The sequence below is a fragment of the Cervus canadensis genome, chromosome 26 (genome assembly GCF_019320065.1).
Source record: "Cervus canadensis isolate Bull #8, Minnesota chromosome 26, ASM1932006v1, whole genome shotgun sequence".
Classification (NCBI taxonomy): Eukaryota; Metazoa; Chordata; class Mammalia; order Artiodactyla; family Cervidae; genus Cervus; species Cervus canadensis.
The window spans coordinates 49,901,150-49,919,475 of record NC_057411.1 but is presented as its reverse complement, the minus strand read 5'-3'; the positions used below and the strand labels follow the sequence as shown (position 1 = coordinate 49,919,475).

General features: G+C 61.0%; 1 protein-coding gene across 1 annotated transcript in view; it reads right to left on the bottom strand.

Moving 5' to 3' along the window:
* Positions 1–206: 206 nt before the first annotated feature.
* Positions 207–18,326, bottom strand: part of SH3TC1 (SH3 domain and tetratricopeptide repeats 1) — a 32,568-nt gene continuing 14,448 nt past the window's right edge. Inside the window, exons 10-17 of the mRNA XM_043448219.1 lie at positions 16,353–16,486; positions 13,645–13,689; positions 10,091–11,758; positions 7,355–7,535; positions 5,784–6,057; positions 4,715–4,865; positions 3,555–3,751; positions 207–546 (exon numbers count right to left, since the gene is read on the bottom strand). Of these exons, the coding sequence (XP_043304154.1) occupies positions 325–546; positions 3,555–3,751; positions 4,715–4,865; positions 5,784–6,057; positions 7,355–7,535; positions 10,091–11,758; positions 13,645–13,689; positions 16,353–16,486 (2,872 nt within the window). The 3' untranslated portion in view covers positions 207–324. The remainder of the gene's footprint in view (positions 547–3,554; positions 3,752–4,714; positions 4,866–5,783; positions 6,058–7,354; positions 7,536–10,090; positions 11,759–13,644; positions 13,690–16,352; positions 16,487–18,326) is intronic.

Below are 18,326 nucleotides of genomic sequence, written 5' to 3'. Positions count from 1 at the left end.
AGGGAAGGGAGAAGGTGCCCAGGGAATCCCACCATCCGCAGCTGACCGGCTGGGGGGACCTGACCTGGACGGCAGGACTCCCAGTCCTACCCGCCCACACCCGAGGATGGGGTGCAGCAGTGGAATGGCCCCCCGGGGACCGGGCCTGATCCCTGGATACTCTCCAGGAGGCAGTCCAGGGAGGGGGGAGTCTGGGGACTCCAGGAGGCTTTCTGCAAAACACATTTATTGCTGCTTGGCCCCTTGACCGCGTGCCTCCCTTTCCCAGGAAACCAGCCCCCGAGACCCTGGGCCAGCCGGAGGCCGTGCCTGCTAGGGCTGGGCTCAGGACGGGGGCCCGGGGACCAGGGGGCCCCGGCGGACGCGGAGCTCGGTGGCGAAGGTCCGTGCCTTCTGGTAGAAGAAGAGGGACATCTCGCGGTCGAGGAGCGAGTGGTGGTAGATGGTGGCCAGGCGCGTGCAGAGCTTCATCTGGGCCCGCTTGTTGCCCAGGTCCACGGCCGCCGCCAGCGCCAGCTGGTAGTACCCGGCCGCGTCCAGCGGGTCCTGGAGACAGACGGCGAGTCACCGAGAGGACAGCACTGCGCCAGGGCAGGGGGCCTCGGGGGAGCTTCTCCCTGGGCTAGGCCCCTGGCCAGGGCAGCTCCAGGGCTGGCCCGTGAGCGCTCCAGGTGGGCAGGACACTTGCTCGCCTCAGACAGGCCAGCTTGGGCGCCTCTGGACGGGCCCTGCATGTTTCCCCCAGGGAGGAGCCACGTGCTCCTCCCACGGCTGCCCGAGAGTGACCGGGCATCTACGCAGGCCTGGACTGGCGTCCTGATGGCCCTGGGACCCCCGATCCACCCTCCCTGCCTTGGCCCTAGAGCCGGGGCCTCAGACCTTGTAGTTTCCAGTCCCCTCCTCCCAGAAGCCTCTTTCCTGCTCATCCCTGGGGCCTCTGGAAGATAATCCGTGGCTTCCCCTTAGGCTGAGCTGAGGTCTGGGAGGCTGGGGTCTGAGAGGTCCCTGCAGGGCCACGTGGCCCAGGGTGGCCTGGCTTGACCCCTGCAGCCCACGTCCACACTGATGCCAGCATGCCCAGCCTTCCCTGCGCCAGGCCGGGTGCAAAGAGGCTCACAGGTGTCACCTCTCAGAATATCCTGCCACCCCAAGGGGACGTGAACCCGCCCCCCAACCAGGGCACAAGCTCCCAGTTCAGATGCATCTTTGCCCTGAACGCACCATCCCCAGGCTGGGATGTCCCACGTCCCCTCACCCCTGCCAACTTCTGTCTCCCACCCCAGTCTCCACGTCTCCCACTGGAGGTCACCCGAGGGCCGGCATTAAACCCAAACTTGACTGTCCACTCCTGCTCACAGGGGCTCCCCAGGACAGAGGACAAAGTCCAAAGTCACCAGCCCTGGCTTGTCACTGCCCCCCGCACAGAGCAAAGGCCCAGGAGACAACAGAAGCAGGTGTGTGTAGCAGTTACTGTCCCCAGGCCAGGCGGGGGGACCCTGTGTGTGTGTGTGTGTGTTCAGGGGAGAGGGCAGGGAGCCAAACACAGCTGACTCTGGGCAACAGAAACCACAAGATGCAACCAGCCCTGAAGCACAGGGAAGCTCGGCAACCTGCGGGAGCCTGGGAAGCACCTGACTCAGCCTGGGGTGGGACGGGAGGGCTTCCTGGAGGAGGGGGCGTCCTGACTAAGTGGAAGGAACTGGCCAGAGTGGGTGGTGGAGGGGGCGGGGTGTGCATTCCTGTGCATGTGTGTACACGTGTGTGTAGAAGCTAGTGGGTGGCAGGTCTAGGATTCACACCCACGTCTTTCCTAGTCTAAGTCTAGCTCCTTCTGCTACGACAACACACGTGAGCTACAGACGGTCCGTAAAGACAGCACAGCAGCCCCCCACCTCCAGGACAGAGCCCTCGGGGCCCCTTTCTCCACAGGGCCGCAGGGTCCCAGTCACCGAAGCCCCAGCCCACGGCCCCTCATGCTGCCCTAATCAGCGGTCCGCTCCTAGCCTAGTCCCCTCCCTGTCCCGTGGGGGCACCAGCTCCTGCTGCAGCAAAGCCCGTGGAGAGCCAACCACACACATCCTGAGCAGCCCGGGGCCTGGACCTCGGGGTGGGGGGCTCAGCTGCAGGGGTCAGCACTGCCCGCAGAAGCCCCCAGCGCTGGACACAGCAGTGGCTGCAGGGATGACGTATGGCCAGCAGGTGTCGCCAGCGCGTAGTCTGGGCTGGGGGTTACCTGTGGGCAGTAGGGGGTCTTCCTGGGCCCCAGCTCCTAGCTGCCGCTGGCTGGGGAGGCGGAAGGGGAAAACTCAGCCCCGGGCTGGGGCGCCCTCCCTCCTCAACCAACACAGATCAGGGACACGGTGCGGAGGCAGGGGTAGACCCAGAGTGGGGCTGACGTCTGCCTGTATGGGGGCGGGGGAAGGGGCAATAGGGCAGACATCCCCAGGCCCTTGTCTCATCCACTGCAGGGCTCACAGACGAATGGAAAAGCGGCCCCAGCTCCCACCACGGCAGCTCCGACCGGGCAGGGGCTCAGCCAGGGTGCCAGGTGTTCCTGCGGTAAAATCTGGGGCAAGTCACGCCCCACCCGAGCCCTGGTCTCCCCCTCTATGCAGCAAGATGGTAAAGAGTGCACCTCCTCTCCCCCAATCCAGGTGATATGAGGCTTCCGGGAAGGAAGAAAGGAAGAGCTCTGCACAGACTGGTGGGCTTCCTGGAGGAGGTGTCAGGTGTGGGCTGGTCCTTGCAACATGAACATGAAACGGTTAGCCACAACCCTATGGACTGTAAGACCGCCAGGCGGCTCTGTCTGTGGGGATTCTCCAGGCAAGAATGTGGGTTGCTATGCCCTCCTCCAGGGGATCTTCCCAACCCAGGGATCGAACCCGCATCTCTTATTGTCTCCTGCACTGGCAGGCGGGTTCTTTACCACTAGCACCACCTGGGAAGCCCAGCGTGCAACATGGGTCTCTGGGAATAATGGTGACACTTCCCCCTTGTGGTTTAGCTGGTAAAGAATCCGCCTGCAATGCAGGAGACCTGGGTTCGATCCCCGGGTTGGATGCCCTGGAGAAGGGAAAGGCTACCCACTCCAGTATTCTGGCCTGGAGAATTCCATAGTCTGTATAGTCCGTGGGGTCGAAGAGAGTCGGACACGACTGAGCGACTTTCATTTTCTCGCTTTTTCACTTTCCCCCACCCCAGGAATGTCTTTATCCACCTCCTACATTTTTTGTGGCTCACTCCTGCTGGACAGTGAAGACACAGCTTTGCCGTCACCCCATCCAGAAGGCCCCCGCCACCCAACTACACTCATTTCGTCCTTTACCCCGTGGCAGCTTCCCCCACTGACCCTGAGCTCTTGAGGGCAAGGCCTGACCCTCCTGGAAGCAAGGACAGTGTCCACTGGCCTCGCCTGCAGCTCACAGGGGGGCCCAGAGCTCCAGGGAGACCCCCGAGACTTGAGGAAGAGGACCGCGATGCCTCCCAAACACCCAGAGCCAGGCGACGGCCCCCACACCCCGGCACCCGGCCCTGCCTGCACCCCTCTGAACCTTGAGGTCGTAGAAGATGATGTCGCCGAGAGCCAGGTACACCTTCACGTAGTACAGGGTCTCCTCGTCGAACTCCAGCGGCGAGGTGCAGAGCGCCAGCGCCTTGAGGTAAAAGTGCTCGGCCAGCTCGCCGTGGCCCAGCCGACGGTGCAGAGAGGCCAGCCGGTGGCAGGCCACCCGCTGGTTCAGCTGGTCCCCTGGGGAAGTCGAGGGGGGCGGATGCCATCTCACAGTCCGGCCAGTCACCTCCCGGCCCCGACCCGACGTCCCATTTGTGATAAGTCACTTCAGTCGGGTCCAACTCTGTGACTGCACGGACTGTAGCCCGCCAGGCTCCTCTGTCCATGGGATCCTCCAGGCAAGGAGACTGGAGTGGGCTGCCCTGCCCTCCTCCTCCCGTCTGTAAGGGGCACCTAATGATGCCCACTCTCCTGGCATCTCGGGGATGTGGCAAAGTCGTGGAGCAGGACAGCCCCCAGCCCAGGCCTGCATAGAGTCCCCTGGACAGGGTGCTTTGCTTACTGTTCTAACTGGGAGACCCAGAAGCCTGCAGTTTGTGCCCCTGCAGACACAACCTTTGGCCTCCCTGCTATATCCTCAGCCGCTTCCCACCCCATTCTCGGGGGGAGGCACCAGACGAGGCTGCCTGCAAAACCCTCCTGCTCCCGGGGTGAGCTCTGCAAGACCTGGAGGCCCACCCCCTCCCCGGGGGCACACCTACTGTGTGCTCGGCCCCGTCGGGCTCCTTGCCTCGGGGAAGACAGACGGCCTAGAAGAGCCAGGCATGGAGGGACAGGCCCCCAGAGAGGTGGACGGGGTTTGGCCCGCAGAGAGCAGCGGGGCCTACGGGCCAGCAGGGCAGGGAGGACCAGAGGGCACAGCAGGCAGAAAGGCACCAGGCGGCCCCGCCTGGAGGGTCCCCGAGTGTCCGCGGTGCAGGGCGCCCCAGCCGGCCCCCTGGCCAGCAAGGGAGGGGCAGGGTGGGGGGCGCAGAGCTGCCGATGCTCAGGCGGGGCGGGACAGGTTCTCTGCCACCCATCTCAGCAGCCTGGCCCAGCGGAGGGGGGCGGGGGTGGGAGAGGAGCCTGTGGGCCAGGGGACCAGAGGCCCCTCCCAGACCTCAGGGGTGGGGGGCTCTCGAGGCGGGGTGCAGGGCTCACCCAGGGTGAGGCTGAGCGCCAGGGCTGTGTGGGCAAACTCCAGGCCCTCCTGGGGCGTCTCCATCTCAGCCAGCAGCGCGGACAGCTTGTTGCAGAGCCGCAGCTCGGCCTCCCGGCTCCCCGTGGACACCGCCAGGGGCAGCGCCCGGTCCTGGAGGAGAGGGGGCAGGTCAGGCCTACCTCCTCCCACAACGGGCGGCCAGGCCCATGTCGTCCCGATGGCCCCCAGGTCTGCCCCCGTGAACCCACAGGAGCTTCGTGTGCTAAGTCGCTTCGGGCATGTCTGGCTCTTTGCGACCCCGTGGGCTGTAACCCACCAGGGTCCTCTGTCCATGGGATTCTCCAGGCAAGAACAGCGGAGCGGGTGGCCACGTCCTCCTCCAGGGGCTCGTCCTGGCCCGGGGATGGAACCCGCGTCTCCTACACCGGCATTGGCAGGCAGGCTCCTTACCACTAGCGCCACCTGGGAAAGCCTTCCCACCAACACCACACCACCAGTTCACAGCTGTGTGCCACGCCCAGGGCCACTGGGGCGTGAGCAAGGGGTGTGAGCCTTGCCCGTCAAGCTACACCGCACACCCTCAGACCAGCCCTGCTCCTCCTGGGTGCAGGGGGGCCTGACCAGGAGGGTCCAACACGCCCTGGGCACTGAAGAGGCTACTTTTATCTGTACCCCGGGGCCCAGCCACATGCGAGCTGGTCAGACGGAGGCGGAGACGCCGCCCTCCCCGGGAGGCACACGCAGACGTGGGCCCTGGTCCCAGCGGCCCTCCATCTGATGTGCTGTGTCCTTGGACCTGCCCCTGCGCCTGTCTGAGCTGGTTTCCTCCTCTGTAAAAGGGGGCCAGGCCCTGCCTCCCAGGGTTGTGTGCATCCCTGGGAGGCGAGTCCTCTGATGGGCGTTTCTGGCTCTGTCCCGCCCAGGCTGGGGCTGGGGGTTGGGACGGTCCCTGACCAAACCACCCGGAAGCTAAGCATGTGTGCAAGGTGGGGAGGTCCTGCTCCCCAGGAGGGTCGCCCCTGAAGCTCAGTCGCCTGGACCCACGGGGCAGGGGTGGGGGACGCTCACCCGGTAGAAGGACACCGCTTTCTCGCGATCCCAGGTCCCGTTGAAGAAGATGTCTCCGGCCTCCTCGAAGAGCCGCAGCCCCAGGCCGGGGTCCCCCGTGTACAGGGCGGCGTTCTGCGCCGCCTGGATGTACAGGTCCACCAGCTCACCCTGCCGCAGCACGTAGTAGATCTTCCCCGCCTGCAGCCAGGCCTGCGCCTCCTTGTCCCTCTTCAGCAGGTCGATGAAGACCCCCAGGCTGCGCTTCGTGTATTCCAGGGCGGACCTGTAGGCCCTGGGGTGAGACGTGGGTGCTCAGAGCAGGGCCTCCCGGGCCGGCCGCCCCGCTGCGTGGAGGGGGACCAGGCTCTCCCTGAGAGCCCGTCTGGACACCCTGGACCTGGGGCATCAGGGGGCTAGGCCCAGAGCCTGCGCGTCCAGGCTGGCGGGAGACCGGGGCGACACATGGCCCTTGTCCAGCAAAGGTGAGGAGGCCTTCGGGAGGGAAGCAGGCAGCCGTGGGGCCTTAAGGAGTGAGCGGTTCATCTCTGCCCCACCTCCACACACACAGGCCCACGTCACCTCCAGACACAGCAGGGGTCGTGGCCCTTGGGCAGTGCTTGAGAGCCCGTCCAGCCAGGGGTTCTGAAACGGATGGAGCCTCAGAACCGCCCAGGGGGCTGGTCAGACAGACACAGATGGCAGGGCCTGGCTCCCAGAGCTGCTGGCTCAGGAGGCCCGGGTGAGGCCTGCCACGCGTGTGTGCTCAGTCATGTCTGACTCTTTGTGAACCCGGGGACTGTAGCCCACCAGGCTCCTCTGTCCATGGGATTCTCCAGGCAAGAATACTGGAGTGGGTTGCCGTGCCCTTCTCCAGGGGATCTTCCTCACCCGGGGATCAAACCTGCGTCTCTCGAATCTCCTGCATTGGCAGGCAGGTTCTTTACCACTGAGCCCCCTGGGAAGCTTAGGAATGCGCATCTCCAACCAGCACTCAAGTGAGGTGGACGTGCTGACCCCGGGACCCCACTTTGAGGAGCGTTGGTCAAGGGTGCTGGCCCACTGGTCCTGCTGAGGCCCCAGGGTGAGATTCATCCCTCCAGAGTCCCGGGGAATCCAGCCCCTTCTCTGCTCTCGGAGAGCCCCCACACTGGATGGGGTGTTATGAGACTCCGCCAGCCTGCAAGCTGTGTGGTCCAGCCATCTGTCCCCCTCCCCTGGTCAGGACGCTCTGGGTGGGCTTCACACGTGACCCCGAAACCCTGCTCTGGGGAAGCAAGTGGGACGGTCACTGTCTCCTGGGGACGAGGACCCTCCAGGCACACACGGTCACTGTCCTCACACGTGAGGGGACAAACGAGGGCCAGACTACGTGGCCGAGTGCTGGGCCAGCGGGAACACACTCAGGGCAGGCCGGGGTCAGCTTCCAGAAGCCGCCACGGCAGGAAGCATGACTCAGGGACACATGCTCCACCCCCACCCCTTGGGGACAAGACGGGGCCTCCCGGCTCGGCGCCCGCCTGACCCTAAGAACAGAGGGACTGTCCTAGGACGGCGTCCGGCACCCTCCCCGCCCCGGCGCCGGGCCTCACCGCTCGGTGCCCAGGGCCAGGTACAGCTGGCTTATGGTCTCCAGGAGCTGCCCCTCCAGCCCCTTGTCGTTCGCCCTGCGGGCCAGCGAGAGCTGGAACTCGTGGTAGACGACGCACCGGGCCTCGTTGGGCACAACCGCACTGTAGAATTGACAGAGCCGCCGGACGGCGAGCAGCTGGCCTGGCGGGAGACGGAAGGGAGAGGCCCCGTCAGGCACCGCAGCGCCCTTCGAGGGTCCGCGGCCCCGGCGGCGCCCCCGCCCCCGTGAGCTGGGGTCGCTCCACGTGGGGACAGGCTGGGTGTCCGGCTCGGGGTCACACAGCCGGCCAGCAGCCGTGACGGGGCCAGGCAGGGCACGTCACAGATGCTTGAGGAACGGCGTTGATCCCTGGGGAGCTCCCAGGCTGGGCGGTCCTGGCTGCGCTCCCCTGATGGACCGGGACACGTTTCTGTCTCACAAAGCTCCTCCCAGCCAGACAGGGGCTGCATTCGAGCATGCTTAGCTGCTCAGTCGTGTCCAACTCTTTGCAATCACATGGACTGAAGCCTGCCAGGCTCCTCTGTCCATGGGATTCTCCAGGCAAGAACACTGGAATGGGTTGCCATTTCCTCCTCCAAGGGATGTTTCTGACCCAGGGCTTGAACCCATGTCTCCTGCATTGGCAGGCAGGTTCTTTACCAACTGAGCTGCCAGGGAAGCCCGAACAGGGGCTAAGCCCCCACCAAATGGATCACCAGCTCCCCCACAAGGCAGACAGACAAGCCAAGTCCAAAGCTGGAGCAGAGGACGTGAGGCGGAGATGGGATTCACATCCGGCTCCTGCTTTCCACAGCCGACGCGCCTTCTTGAAGCCGGGCTCCAAGCCCACAGCTTTACTCACCTGTTCTAAAGCCAGAGGACTGGGAACAGTTGGGAACTTACACTATTGAAAATGAACTGGCGGTGTAAGAGTCAGACGTGACTTAGCAGTTAAACCACCACCACCAAATCACCAGTGGGCCAAGGAATGGGGACTTCCTTGGTGGTCCACTGGTGAAGACTCTGCACTCCCAATGCAGGGGACCTGGGTTCAATCCTTGGTCAGGAAACTAAACCCACATGTTGCAACTAAGACTTTGCATGCGGCAACTAAGACCAGCTCAATCAAATAGCTAAGTATTTTAAAAAATGAACAAGCAAAAAAGAATAAACATTTCAAATCAAAAACCTAAAGTTCACCCTTAAGAAACTAGAAAAAGTTAACTCACTCCAAGTCAAGCAAAAGAAAGGAAAAATCAAAGTTCAAGCGGAGATGATAAAATAATAAAGTAGAGAATAGAAAAATAGAGAAAAGCAATGAAACCAAATCATGGCTCTTTGAAAAGGTTAACACAAGTGACAAAATTTTAGCCAGACTGACCAAGGAAAGAAAGGAGTTAGCTGAACATGACTAAGATCAGGAGGGAAAGATGGGACATCACTACAGATCTTATGGGAATAAAGGGGGAGCTGTGAACGGCTCTATGGCAACAAATGAGATGACCTAGATGAAATGGACAAATCCTAGAAAGACACAAACTAGTGAAATGGACTGAAAAAGGAACCTCAAGGACTGGGTGACCCTGGGTGTCCCCGCGCTGTTCCATATGGGGGAGGGGCAGACCCCCTGACCCCCTGGGGAGCCTCCTGGGTCCCCCAGCTCTGCACTCCCAAGGTTGGGGGCATGGGGGGGGTCACAGATGGTTTCTGAGAGGCCAGTGGGGGGCCACGTGCCCTTGGTGACCACTGCCCGCCCGTGCCCAAGGCCGCAGGGCAGGTCGGGGGACCCAGCTCCTGGCTCCTCCTGGAGGTCCAGGGGATTCCCCTTCCAGCCTCACTGAGTGGAACCTACATCCCTCTATTGCTCCCCAGTGCTCTCAGGAAAATGCCAAACCCCAGCCTGGGGTCTTGGGCCCCTGCCTAGCTTCCCACCTGAGGCTCTCACCACCCATCACCCGAGCCACTCACTCCAAACTTGGCACCACCCTGCAGGGCCCATCACTCACCCCGGGGCCTTTGCACAGGCTGCGCCTCCCGCCAGGCCCCCTCCCTCCAAACTTGGCTAAATTCTTCTCATCCCTGGGATCCCAGACTCAACAGCCGGCCCCCTACCGGTCGGGGCCTGGAGCCGCCCCACCATCAAGCTGAGCACCTGCTTCTGTGGCTCTCGTGACCCGAGCATCTGTTTCCTGTGGCTTGACCACCAGCCCCCAGCAAGGACCACTCGGGCGTGTTTGCTAGTGGAGACCCGCCCAGAGCCTGCCACTTGATGAAGCAGCTGCCCCGCATGCTCTGAGCTGGGGGAGGTGTCTGGAGGGCCCGGCTGTTGGGAGACGCTAAGGATACAGCACCAGCAAAGCACCCAGTATGCAAGGCCCACGTGGCCGCTTTGGCTTGGCGGCCCCCCCGGCCTGGCCTTGGCTGCGTCCGGGGTCTCCCACTGGCTGTCTGCCCGAGATGGCCAGGATTCCTGGCTTCGGGACTCTCAGTGCAGAAAGCAGGGTGGTCCCAGGCAAGCCGGGAGGAGCTGGTTGCCATGGTGACATCTGGCCCAGCACGGGGCACCTCAAAGCACCTGCCAGTTCCCACTACTAGGCATTCTCGGTGGAGAAGCAACCGCTCGCCTTCGAGTCGTAAACCCCAGGACTCTCTGAACAGACACGGAAAGAGCCCTTGCTGGCTGGCGTCCCAGGCAGCCGGCGTGCCCGACACTTACTCTCCCAGTGGTCCATCTCCACGGCAACCAGAAAGGCCCATTCGTAGTAGCACTTGGCCTGCCGGGCGAGCGCCCTGCGGATGCACAGGTCCCCCAGCCGCAGCAGCACCCTGGTGAAGTCCGGGCCGCCCTCCCTGCTGGGCAGCCGCGAGAACAGCTTCACGGCCTCCAGGAGGTAGTGCTGCGCCAGCCCGCCGGCGCCAGCCTGCAGACACAGGGCCCCGAAGTTGGCCAGGACCACCGCCTCATTCCGCGGGCGGCCCAGGCGCCTGGCCACCCTCAGGGCGCGGTAGTAGCCCTCGGCCGCCTGCCGGGTCCTGCCGGTCCTCTTCAGGGCGATGGCCGTCATGTTGGCGATCAGGCCCTCCTGCTCCGAGGTGGCCACTGCCGCCTCCAGGACGGACTCCAGGATGTCCAGGGCTGCCGGGCTCTGTCCGTGAAGGATGTGCAGCCAGGCCAGGGCCACCACGTGGTCCATGACGGCGCGGCCGCCCAGCCGGGCGTCTGTCTCCACGGCCTGCGTCATGAAGGCAATGGCCCTGCCCTGCCACCCGTGCTGGCTGTATAGCTGGGCCAGGCTGGCGTAGATGGGGCCATGCAGGGCCCGCCCAGAGCCGGAGGCCGGGGAGGCCAGCGCCTGCCGGAGGTAGTGAGCGAGCTGGGCAGGCAGCACGGGGAGTCGCGGGCTGTTCTGCAGGACCAGGGCCGCGCTCCGGAGCGCGCTGCCCAGCGAGCCCCGTGCCCGCATCGAGGCCACCCTGACGCAGCTCAGCGCCAGGTGCGGCAGGCACCTTTGGCTGTAGATGCCCGCCAGCAGCAGGTAGCAGTCCGTGGGCCAGGAGGCGCCCGGGGTCCCCGCCACCCCGGGGAGCAGCAGCAGCAGCCTCTCCAGGAAGGGCAGGGCCTCCTCCGGCTGCTTGAGGCGGGCATGGTGCTTGGCCAGCAAGAAGCAGGCCCGGGCCTCAGCTTGCGGGCTGCGGCCGCCGATGGCCCTCCGCAGGGCCAGGGTCAGGAGGCCGGATTCGGCCTCGGAGCTGCCAACGTGGCCGGGCGTCCCCAGGAGCAGGGCCAAGGCCTTGGGCACCACCTGTGCGCACTTCTCCTTGTTTTTCTGCCGCAGGTGGACGGAGGCCAGGCAGGTGTACACGGCCGCCACCAGGACCAGGTCCCCGAAGCGGCCCCCGAGCACGCCCAGGGCTTCCTCGAAGTACACGCGGGCCTGGGACAGCTTCAGCCGCTGCACGCACAGCCGTCCCAGCAGGAAGCAGAGCCTAGCCAGGGCCATGGGCAGCCCGGCCTTTTTGGCCACCCCGCGGGCCTCGGCCAGCCGCCTGACCAGCTCCTCCTCGTCGGTGAAGCCGCCAAACACGCCGCTCAGCGTGGGTGGGGAGAGGTCGTACAGGCCCTGGAAACTGGCCTGGAACCCGAGTGCATCCAGGAACAGCAGCTGGGAGCCCAGGGCCTCGGGGTCAGCCCAGTCATCTCCCGCATCCAGGCAGAAGGAGGGTTCCTTGGTGTCCGGCAGGCTTGCTCCGCTGGACGCCCTGTGGACACCGGGGGACCCTGGTTCCTCGGGGCATCCCTGGCAGGACTTGCATTGTTCTAGAACATTCTTCACCTTCTTCAGGATCTCCCGTGGCTCTGGGTTCAGGCAAGGTGGGGACATTTCTGCAAATGACCAAAACGCCCGGATGGGTGAGAGCGGGATCTGAGTCCAGGCAGGGCCAGGGGCGTCCCTTCCCTGGTTGCAGCATCCCTGTCGCCTCCCCCACAAGGCTGCCCTGGGCATCTGAGGTTGCAGTGGACCGCTGGGCACATTGCAGGGCTGCAAGAGTGACTTTCCATGAGAACATGGAGCAAGCTGGCCAAGCCTCTACCAACCTGCGTGCCTCACTGAAGTCCTCCCCTCTCGGCCACGTGCAGGAATCCCCATGACATCAAGCTGTGGCCAACCAGAGCTGCTGACCAGTGTGAGCTCCAAAGCGCCCTCAGAGCTGACAGTGCAGTCTGTGTCCACCTGCCCAGCTCTAGCACGGGGCCCCTCTGACGGGGAACACCGGGAACGGCTCCCAGACCCCGGGGTCCCCCTCGTCCAGGCTGGTTTGGGAGTCTGGTTACTAAAGGGTTAAAAACGAGTGCTGAAGAGTCTGGGGACAGGAGCTGCCCACGCCTGCCCTGCCCGCCTGCCGAGGGCCTGTTGGCCTTGGATGGACTCAGCGCCCGGAGGCATGTCCAGCCTTGAGGAGCAAACAAGCTATGTTTCCTGTTGGGCAAACACGCGCTTTGAAGGGGAATTTGGAAGGAAAGAAGCGGGAGGTAAAGACTCTTCTGTTTCAAGTTCATTGTAAAAAGTGTGTTCAAAGCTATTAGCCTGTAAAGGCTAGGAATTAAAAAAAAATTAAATACGGTTGAGCAGCAAATGTACAGCTCGACCGTGTACTTGATTAGCTGAGAAACGCCCACGTCCAGCGGAGGCGCCTGGTCTCCCCTGGGCATCTTTCTGGACTATCCTTGTTACCCTGCCCCCGCAACAGCTGAGGTCCTCCTGAAGGCAGCCTGTGGAAATCCGGGGAGTGGGGAGGGCCCCGGGATAGCCCTGGGACCCCGGGGGCTACTCCCAGCCTTCCTCCAAGGGGCCCTTCCGTGTTTGCGTGTGGATGGATCCCATTCCCCGGAAATCTCAAAGGGTCCTTGGCTCGTGTGTCCCCAGGCTGTCCCTGACGCAGACCCTCTGCTGTGGCGGAGATGGAGGTGTGGGAAAGAGCAGGTCCTCCAGGGACTTTTCCAACGTAAGTCTCCACAGTAGCGCCCTCTCCACCCCCTTCACCTCTCCAAGTAGTACGCAGGGCAAATTTCAGCTGCTCTGGGTTAAATGAAAGAAACCCAGGGACTTCGTGATGGTCCAGTGGCTAAGTCTCCGCCTTCCAAATACAAGGGGCGTGGGTTGGATCCCTGGTCAGGGAACTAGCTCCCACCTGCCCCAGCTAAGAATTTGCAAGCCGCAGCCAAAACCTAGTGCAGCTCAAAAAAAAGAAAGAAAAACCCCAGAGTCAGGCATAAGCTCATCCCTGGAGGCTCAGCTGGTAAAGAATCTGCCTGCAACGGCGGAGACCGGGGTTTGATCCCTGGGCTGGGAAGATACCCTGGAGGAGGGAACAGCTACCCACTCCAGTGTTCCGGCCTGGAGAATTCCACGGACTGTATAGTCCATGGGGGGGTCGCAAAGAGCTGGACATAACTGAGCAACTTTTTCACTTTCAGGCAATGGCGGGATATGCTTCTTTGCTGGGGACAGTGCAGGGGGCCAGGCTATGGGCTGGGCAGTGGAGAGGTCACCCCACCAACACTGGGGACAGTGCGGGGCGGCGGGCACATTCCCTGGGGACCTGCTGGGCACAGTGCGGAGGGAAGCCTCACCTCTGCTTCACCCAACCTCCCCACAAGGCCAGACCGCATGTCACCAGCTCTTCCCCGCAGAGGAGTGAGGTCCCCGGCCCGCGCCACCCCGAGGCCCAGCCCCACGCCCCCAGGGCTCCCCCGTGGGAAGGACGTACCTCGTTCCTCCTCCTGCTGCTGCGTCTCAGCTTCTTCTGACGTGTCTGAAAAGTCAGAGAGAAGGGAGGCATCACCCTGGGACCAGTGCCCTCTGTGCTGGGGCCGAGGCGGGGGCGGCTCTAGGACGGTAACACCCCTGACACCAGCACCGAGCAGGGAAACGGTCTGGCCTTGGCCAGGGGGGCAGGAGGGGCATCAGCCAAGAAGCCAAGTCTTCCAGGACGCACCCCCGACCCCTGCAGGCCTCCACCCTCCCTAAGAGGCTGCCTGCTCCTGCTGCCCGCCCTCTGGGAGTGGGGGCCGCGCTCTCCCGATGCCGCCGGCTCGCCCCGGGGCTGGGCGGCAGAGCTGGACTTGCACCCCCTCCTCACCCCACCACCAGCACTCTCCTACGCCTCGGTTCCCACCTCCTGGAAACGCCGAGGCTGACTGCCCGCTGCGCTGCCAAGGAAACCAAAGGAGAAAAAGAGCTGTAAAAGGCCAGGGGAGTGTGGGGAGGACCCCACCGCAGCACCAAACAAGACTCCCGACGCAGCCTCTCAGGAAGAGGAGAAACCGTGAGCCAGGCTGGCTTAAGGCTGATCCGCCGAGGTCTCAGTTCTCATTTAACTGCTATGCAGAGCACATCATGTGAAACGCTGGGCTGGATGACTCACAAACTGGAATCAAGATTGCTGGCAATATCAACAACCTCAGATATGCAGATAATACCACTCTAATGGCAGAAAGTGAAGAGGAACTTCACAGCCTCTTGATGAGGGTGGAAGAGGAGAGTGAAAAAGCTGGCTTAAAACTCAACATTCAAAAAACGAAGATCATGGCATCCAGTCCAAACACTTCGTGGCAAATAGATGGGGAAAAGTGGAAACAGTGAGAGACTTTATTTTGGGGGGCTCCAAAATCACTGCAGACGGTGACTGCAGGCATGAAATTAAAAGATCCTTGCTCCTTGGAAGAAAAGCTATGACAACCTAAATAGCATGTTAAAAAGCAGAGACATTAGTTTGTTGACAAAGGTCCGTCTAGTCAAAGCGATGGTTTTTCAGTAGTCATGTGTGAATGTGAGAGTTGGGCCATAAAGAAGGCTGAGCGCCAAAGAATTAATGCTTTTGAATTGCAGTGTTGGAGAAGACTCCTGAGAGTCTTTTAGACTGCAAGGAGATCAAACCAGTCCATCCTAAAGGAAATCAACCCTGACTATTCATTGGAAGGCCTAATGCAGAAGCTGAAGCTCCAATACTTGGCCACCTGATGCGAAGAGCTGACTCATTGGAAAAGACCCTGATGCTGGGAAAGACTGAGGGTAAGAGAAGGGGGCAACAGAGGATGAGATGGTTGGATGGCATCACCGAGTCCATGGACATGAGTCTGCACAAACTCAGGGTGATAGTGAAGGACAGGAAAGCCTGGCGTGCAGTCCATGGGGTGGCAAAGAGTCAGACATGACTTAGCGACTGATCAACAACAAAGGAAGGAAACCCATTAGTTTAAATCTAATATTGGTGGGAAAATTCTTAAAACATGTGCCAGCGGGCAAGCAGGAAAGATATGCATGAACATATGCTTATGTGTATGTGTACATATGTGTATATATATGTACAAGTGTGGGCGTGTAGGTATATGTGTGAGTGCACGTGTATTCACATGAGCATGTGCATATGGACACATACATGTGTGTAGGTGTATGTGTGTGTTTGGGTGTGTCTGTGTGTACTCATATGACTATGTGTGTGTGTGTGTGTGTACACATATCCATGGGGTGTGTCCACACGTGTGCATTATCTCCCTCCCGCAGGAGGAACGGATGAGCGGGAACGCTGCGTCCCCAGGGCCCAGGCAGGGGCGGGTAGGCCTGTCCTGCACCGTCCCCTCTGCCCACGACCTCCGGCTGTGGCTGCCGACACGCTCCCTCCCTCTACTGTTCGGACCGCAGTCCTAGGCCCTGCTGCTCCCCCGGCCCCAGCGCAGCCGGCGGTCTTCGGCTGGCGCCCAGAGTCAGAGAAGTGGCTCGGCTGAGACCCGTCCCCGGGGCAGCCGGGAGGCTCAGGCCCACCTTCCTGCCTCTCCCGGCCACTCCCCCTGCTCCTGCCTCTCTCTCCTGTCACGTCCCCACCTGCTCTGAAGGCAGCGCCAGCGTCTGTCTGGCCGCCTGTAAGGGCCCAGGGGCTGGCATTCAATGCTGCTAATGATGGAGGAGGCGGAAGGTTCCTTAAGGGCAGCGGGATGGGGTTGCCACCGCGGACAGTGGACGAAGCCGGAGCCGTGCCGCACTCCGCAGGGGGGACAGTCCAGCCTTGCAGCGTGGTGCGGGCAGAACAGGGCCGAGGGGTGTCGGCCGGGGGCGAGCTCTGCACCCTTCCTGGTCTTTCCGGGAACCTGCCCTAAGAAAGCTGTTCTAAATCACAGGCTGTAGGGTTCTTCCCTGTGGCTCAGACGGTAAAGAATCTGCCTGCAGTGCAAGAGACCCGAGTTCGATCCCCAGGTCAGGAAGATCCCCTGGAGGAGGGAACGGCCACCCGCTCCAGTATGCTTGCCTGGAGAATCTTACGGAAAGGGGGGCCTGGCGGGCTGCAGTCCACGGGATCGCAAAGAGTCAGACACGACTGAGTGACTAAACACACAAGGCGATTCCAGCTGCAGGTCCTCAGAGGTCCCCGGGGCCATCCTGAGGGGTGGGAGGAGCACCCCCGTGTCCCCCGCCACCTACCCAGGCTGTACACCGTGCAGACATTGGTGCTGGCCGTCCTTCTCAGCAGCTGCCTGGCCTCCTCCTCAGAAAAGCGCCCCTCACGGCTAAAGAAAGACCTTTCTTCTTCACTGAGAAAAATCACATTTTCCAAGCTGGAAAAAATAAAGCGCATGTTAGATTGCACATTTCCAAGTACACATTTCACATGAAGACCCTTGTCCCTCCCTCACTTGGCAGACAATCCCTGCCCAGTGATGAAGACACCGAGATAAAAACAAAATAGGTCCCACCCTCAAGGATGCTTCATCAGGCCAGAGGCAGACACCCAGCAGCAGGAAAGGCTGTGACAGATGCAGCTGATCAGAGTTTCTGGAAGGGGAGCTCCTGAGCAGCCTTCAAAACCCCACGTTAAATGCCCCTTCCCCTGTGAGGCAGGCCATGACAGGCAGGCAGACTCAATCCCTCCCCACTGCAATCTCTCACAACTCTTTATACAACACGGGCTCAGAGCACACGGGTACTCAGAAAAGTCAGGCCGAGGAAAAACAGGAAGGAACAAAGCGAGGGAGGGAGGGAGTGGGGGGAGGCAGCTTCTGCTTATAGAACTAAATTAACGGCAAAATATGAAGCTTTCAAATGTACTTCGAAACTTAAAAGGGAGCTATTATGGGAAGTTAAAGAAACCCGTAGGGTGGATTATGACACGTTAGACATAATAAGCCTGTATTCCTCAAAGAAGTCAGTGTCCTAAAGCATAAAGAGACGGAGGAACTGTCTCAGATCAAGGAGATGAGACTCAAGACAAGTGATAATATGGGGTCTGAAATTTTCTTTGGCTCAAGAGGGGATCACTGGGAAAATCAGCAGGATCTAAGCTCTGCAGAAGACAATTCTATCAGTGTTAGTTTCCTGATTTTGACAGTTGTGCAGCAGTCATGAAAGCAATGTCCTGGTTTCAGGAAACACACGCATTATTTAGGGGTAAAGGAATGTCGTGTTTGCAACTGACTCCCAAAGAATTTAGGAGAAAGAAAATGAAGAAAAAAACAAACAGACAGGAGAAAGTAAGTGTCATAACATATTAACATTTGGGCAAACTGGGTGAAGGACACAGAGGAATTTTACACTCTTTTTGCAACTTTTCCTTAAGCCTGAAATTATGATGAAATAAAGAATAGTCACCAGAATGTACATTAAACAAAAGGTAAAAGACCCAGATCTGGCATAGGAAAGACGTTTAGAAAGTATTTGTTGAGTAAATGAGAGAAGTTGTTGGCGCTTCTCTGGTTGTAAATAGGATCACCGGCACTGGGCCCTGTCCACCTTCTGGGTTAAGGGAGGGCAGCAGACCAGTTCAGACCCACAGCGACTGCAGCGCAGACCCTTGGCAAGCTCAGGACGTGTTTAAGTCACATGGGGCCCGGCTGTCTGTTGAGACATTGCGGTCTCCCCAGGGACGGTGGCAATCATCTAGACCAAGGGTGCCCAAACAGTGTTTCACAGAACACCAGCTGATAGGGTTTGTCTGGAGGTCAGATAAGTGTGAAAAGCACACTTCGACAGGACGAGGAAAAGTTTCACGCTCTGGGTGCCTTCCTTGTGCTGGGAGTTCCACCAGCCACGGCACGTGGAAAGCCCAGCCCTGCTGACGGAGTTTGAGATGAAACCTTGGGGGCAGCACGCTTTGGGAAACTAAGGTCTGGTTTCTACCGTCAGCATCAGAGCCCAGCCCAGCTTCAATCTGCTTCTGATGAGCGGGCGGAAGAGGCTCTGGAGCAGACAGGCCCTTGAGTTAGGGAACAGAGTGACTGGTAGTACCTGTCAGGATGGCAGAGTGGCAACCGAGACTTGGTCTTAGAGGCACTGAGGTGCCAGACAAGAATGAAACAGGACGCCAGGGCTAATGGGGCGCTAGGGACAAACATCTCATGATGGACCCAGGGGCAGCTGCCTGCCCAGTAACAGGTCTTTTCTACACACTGACTCCTGGGT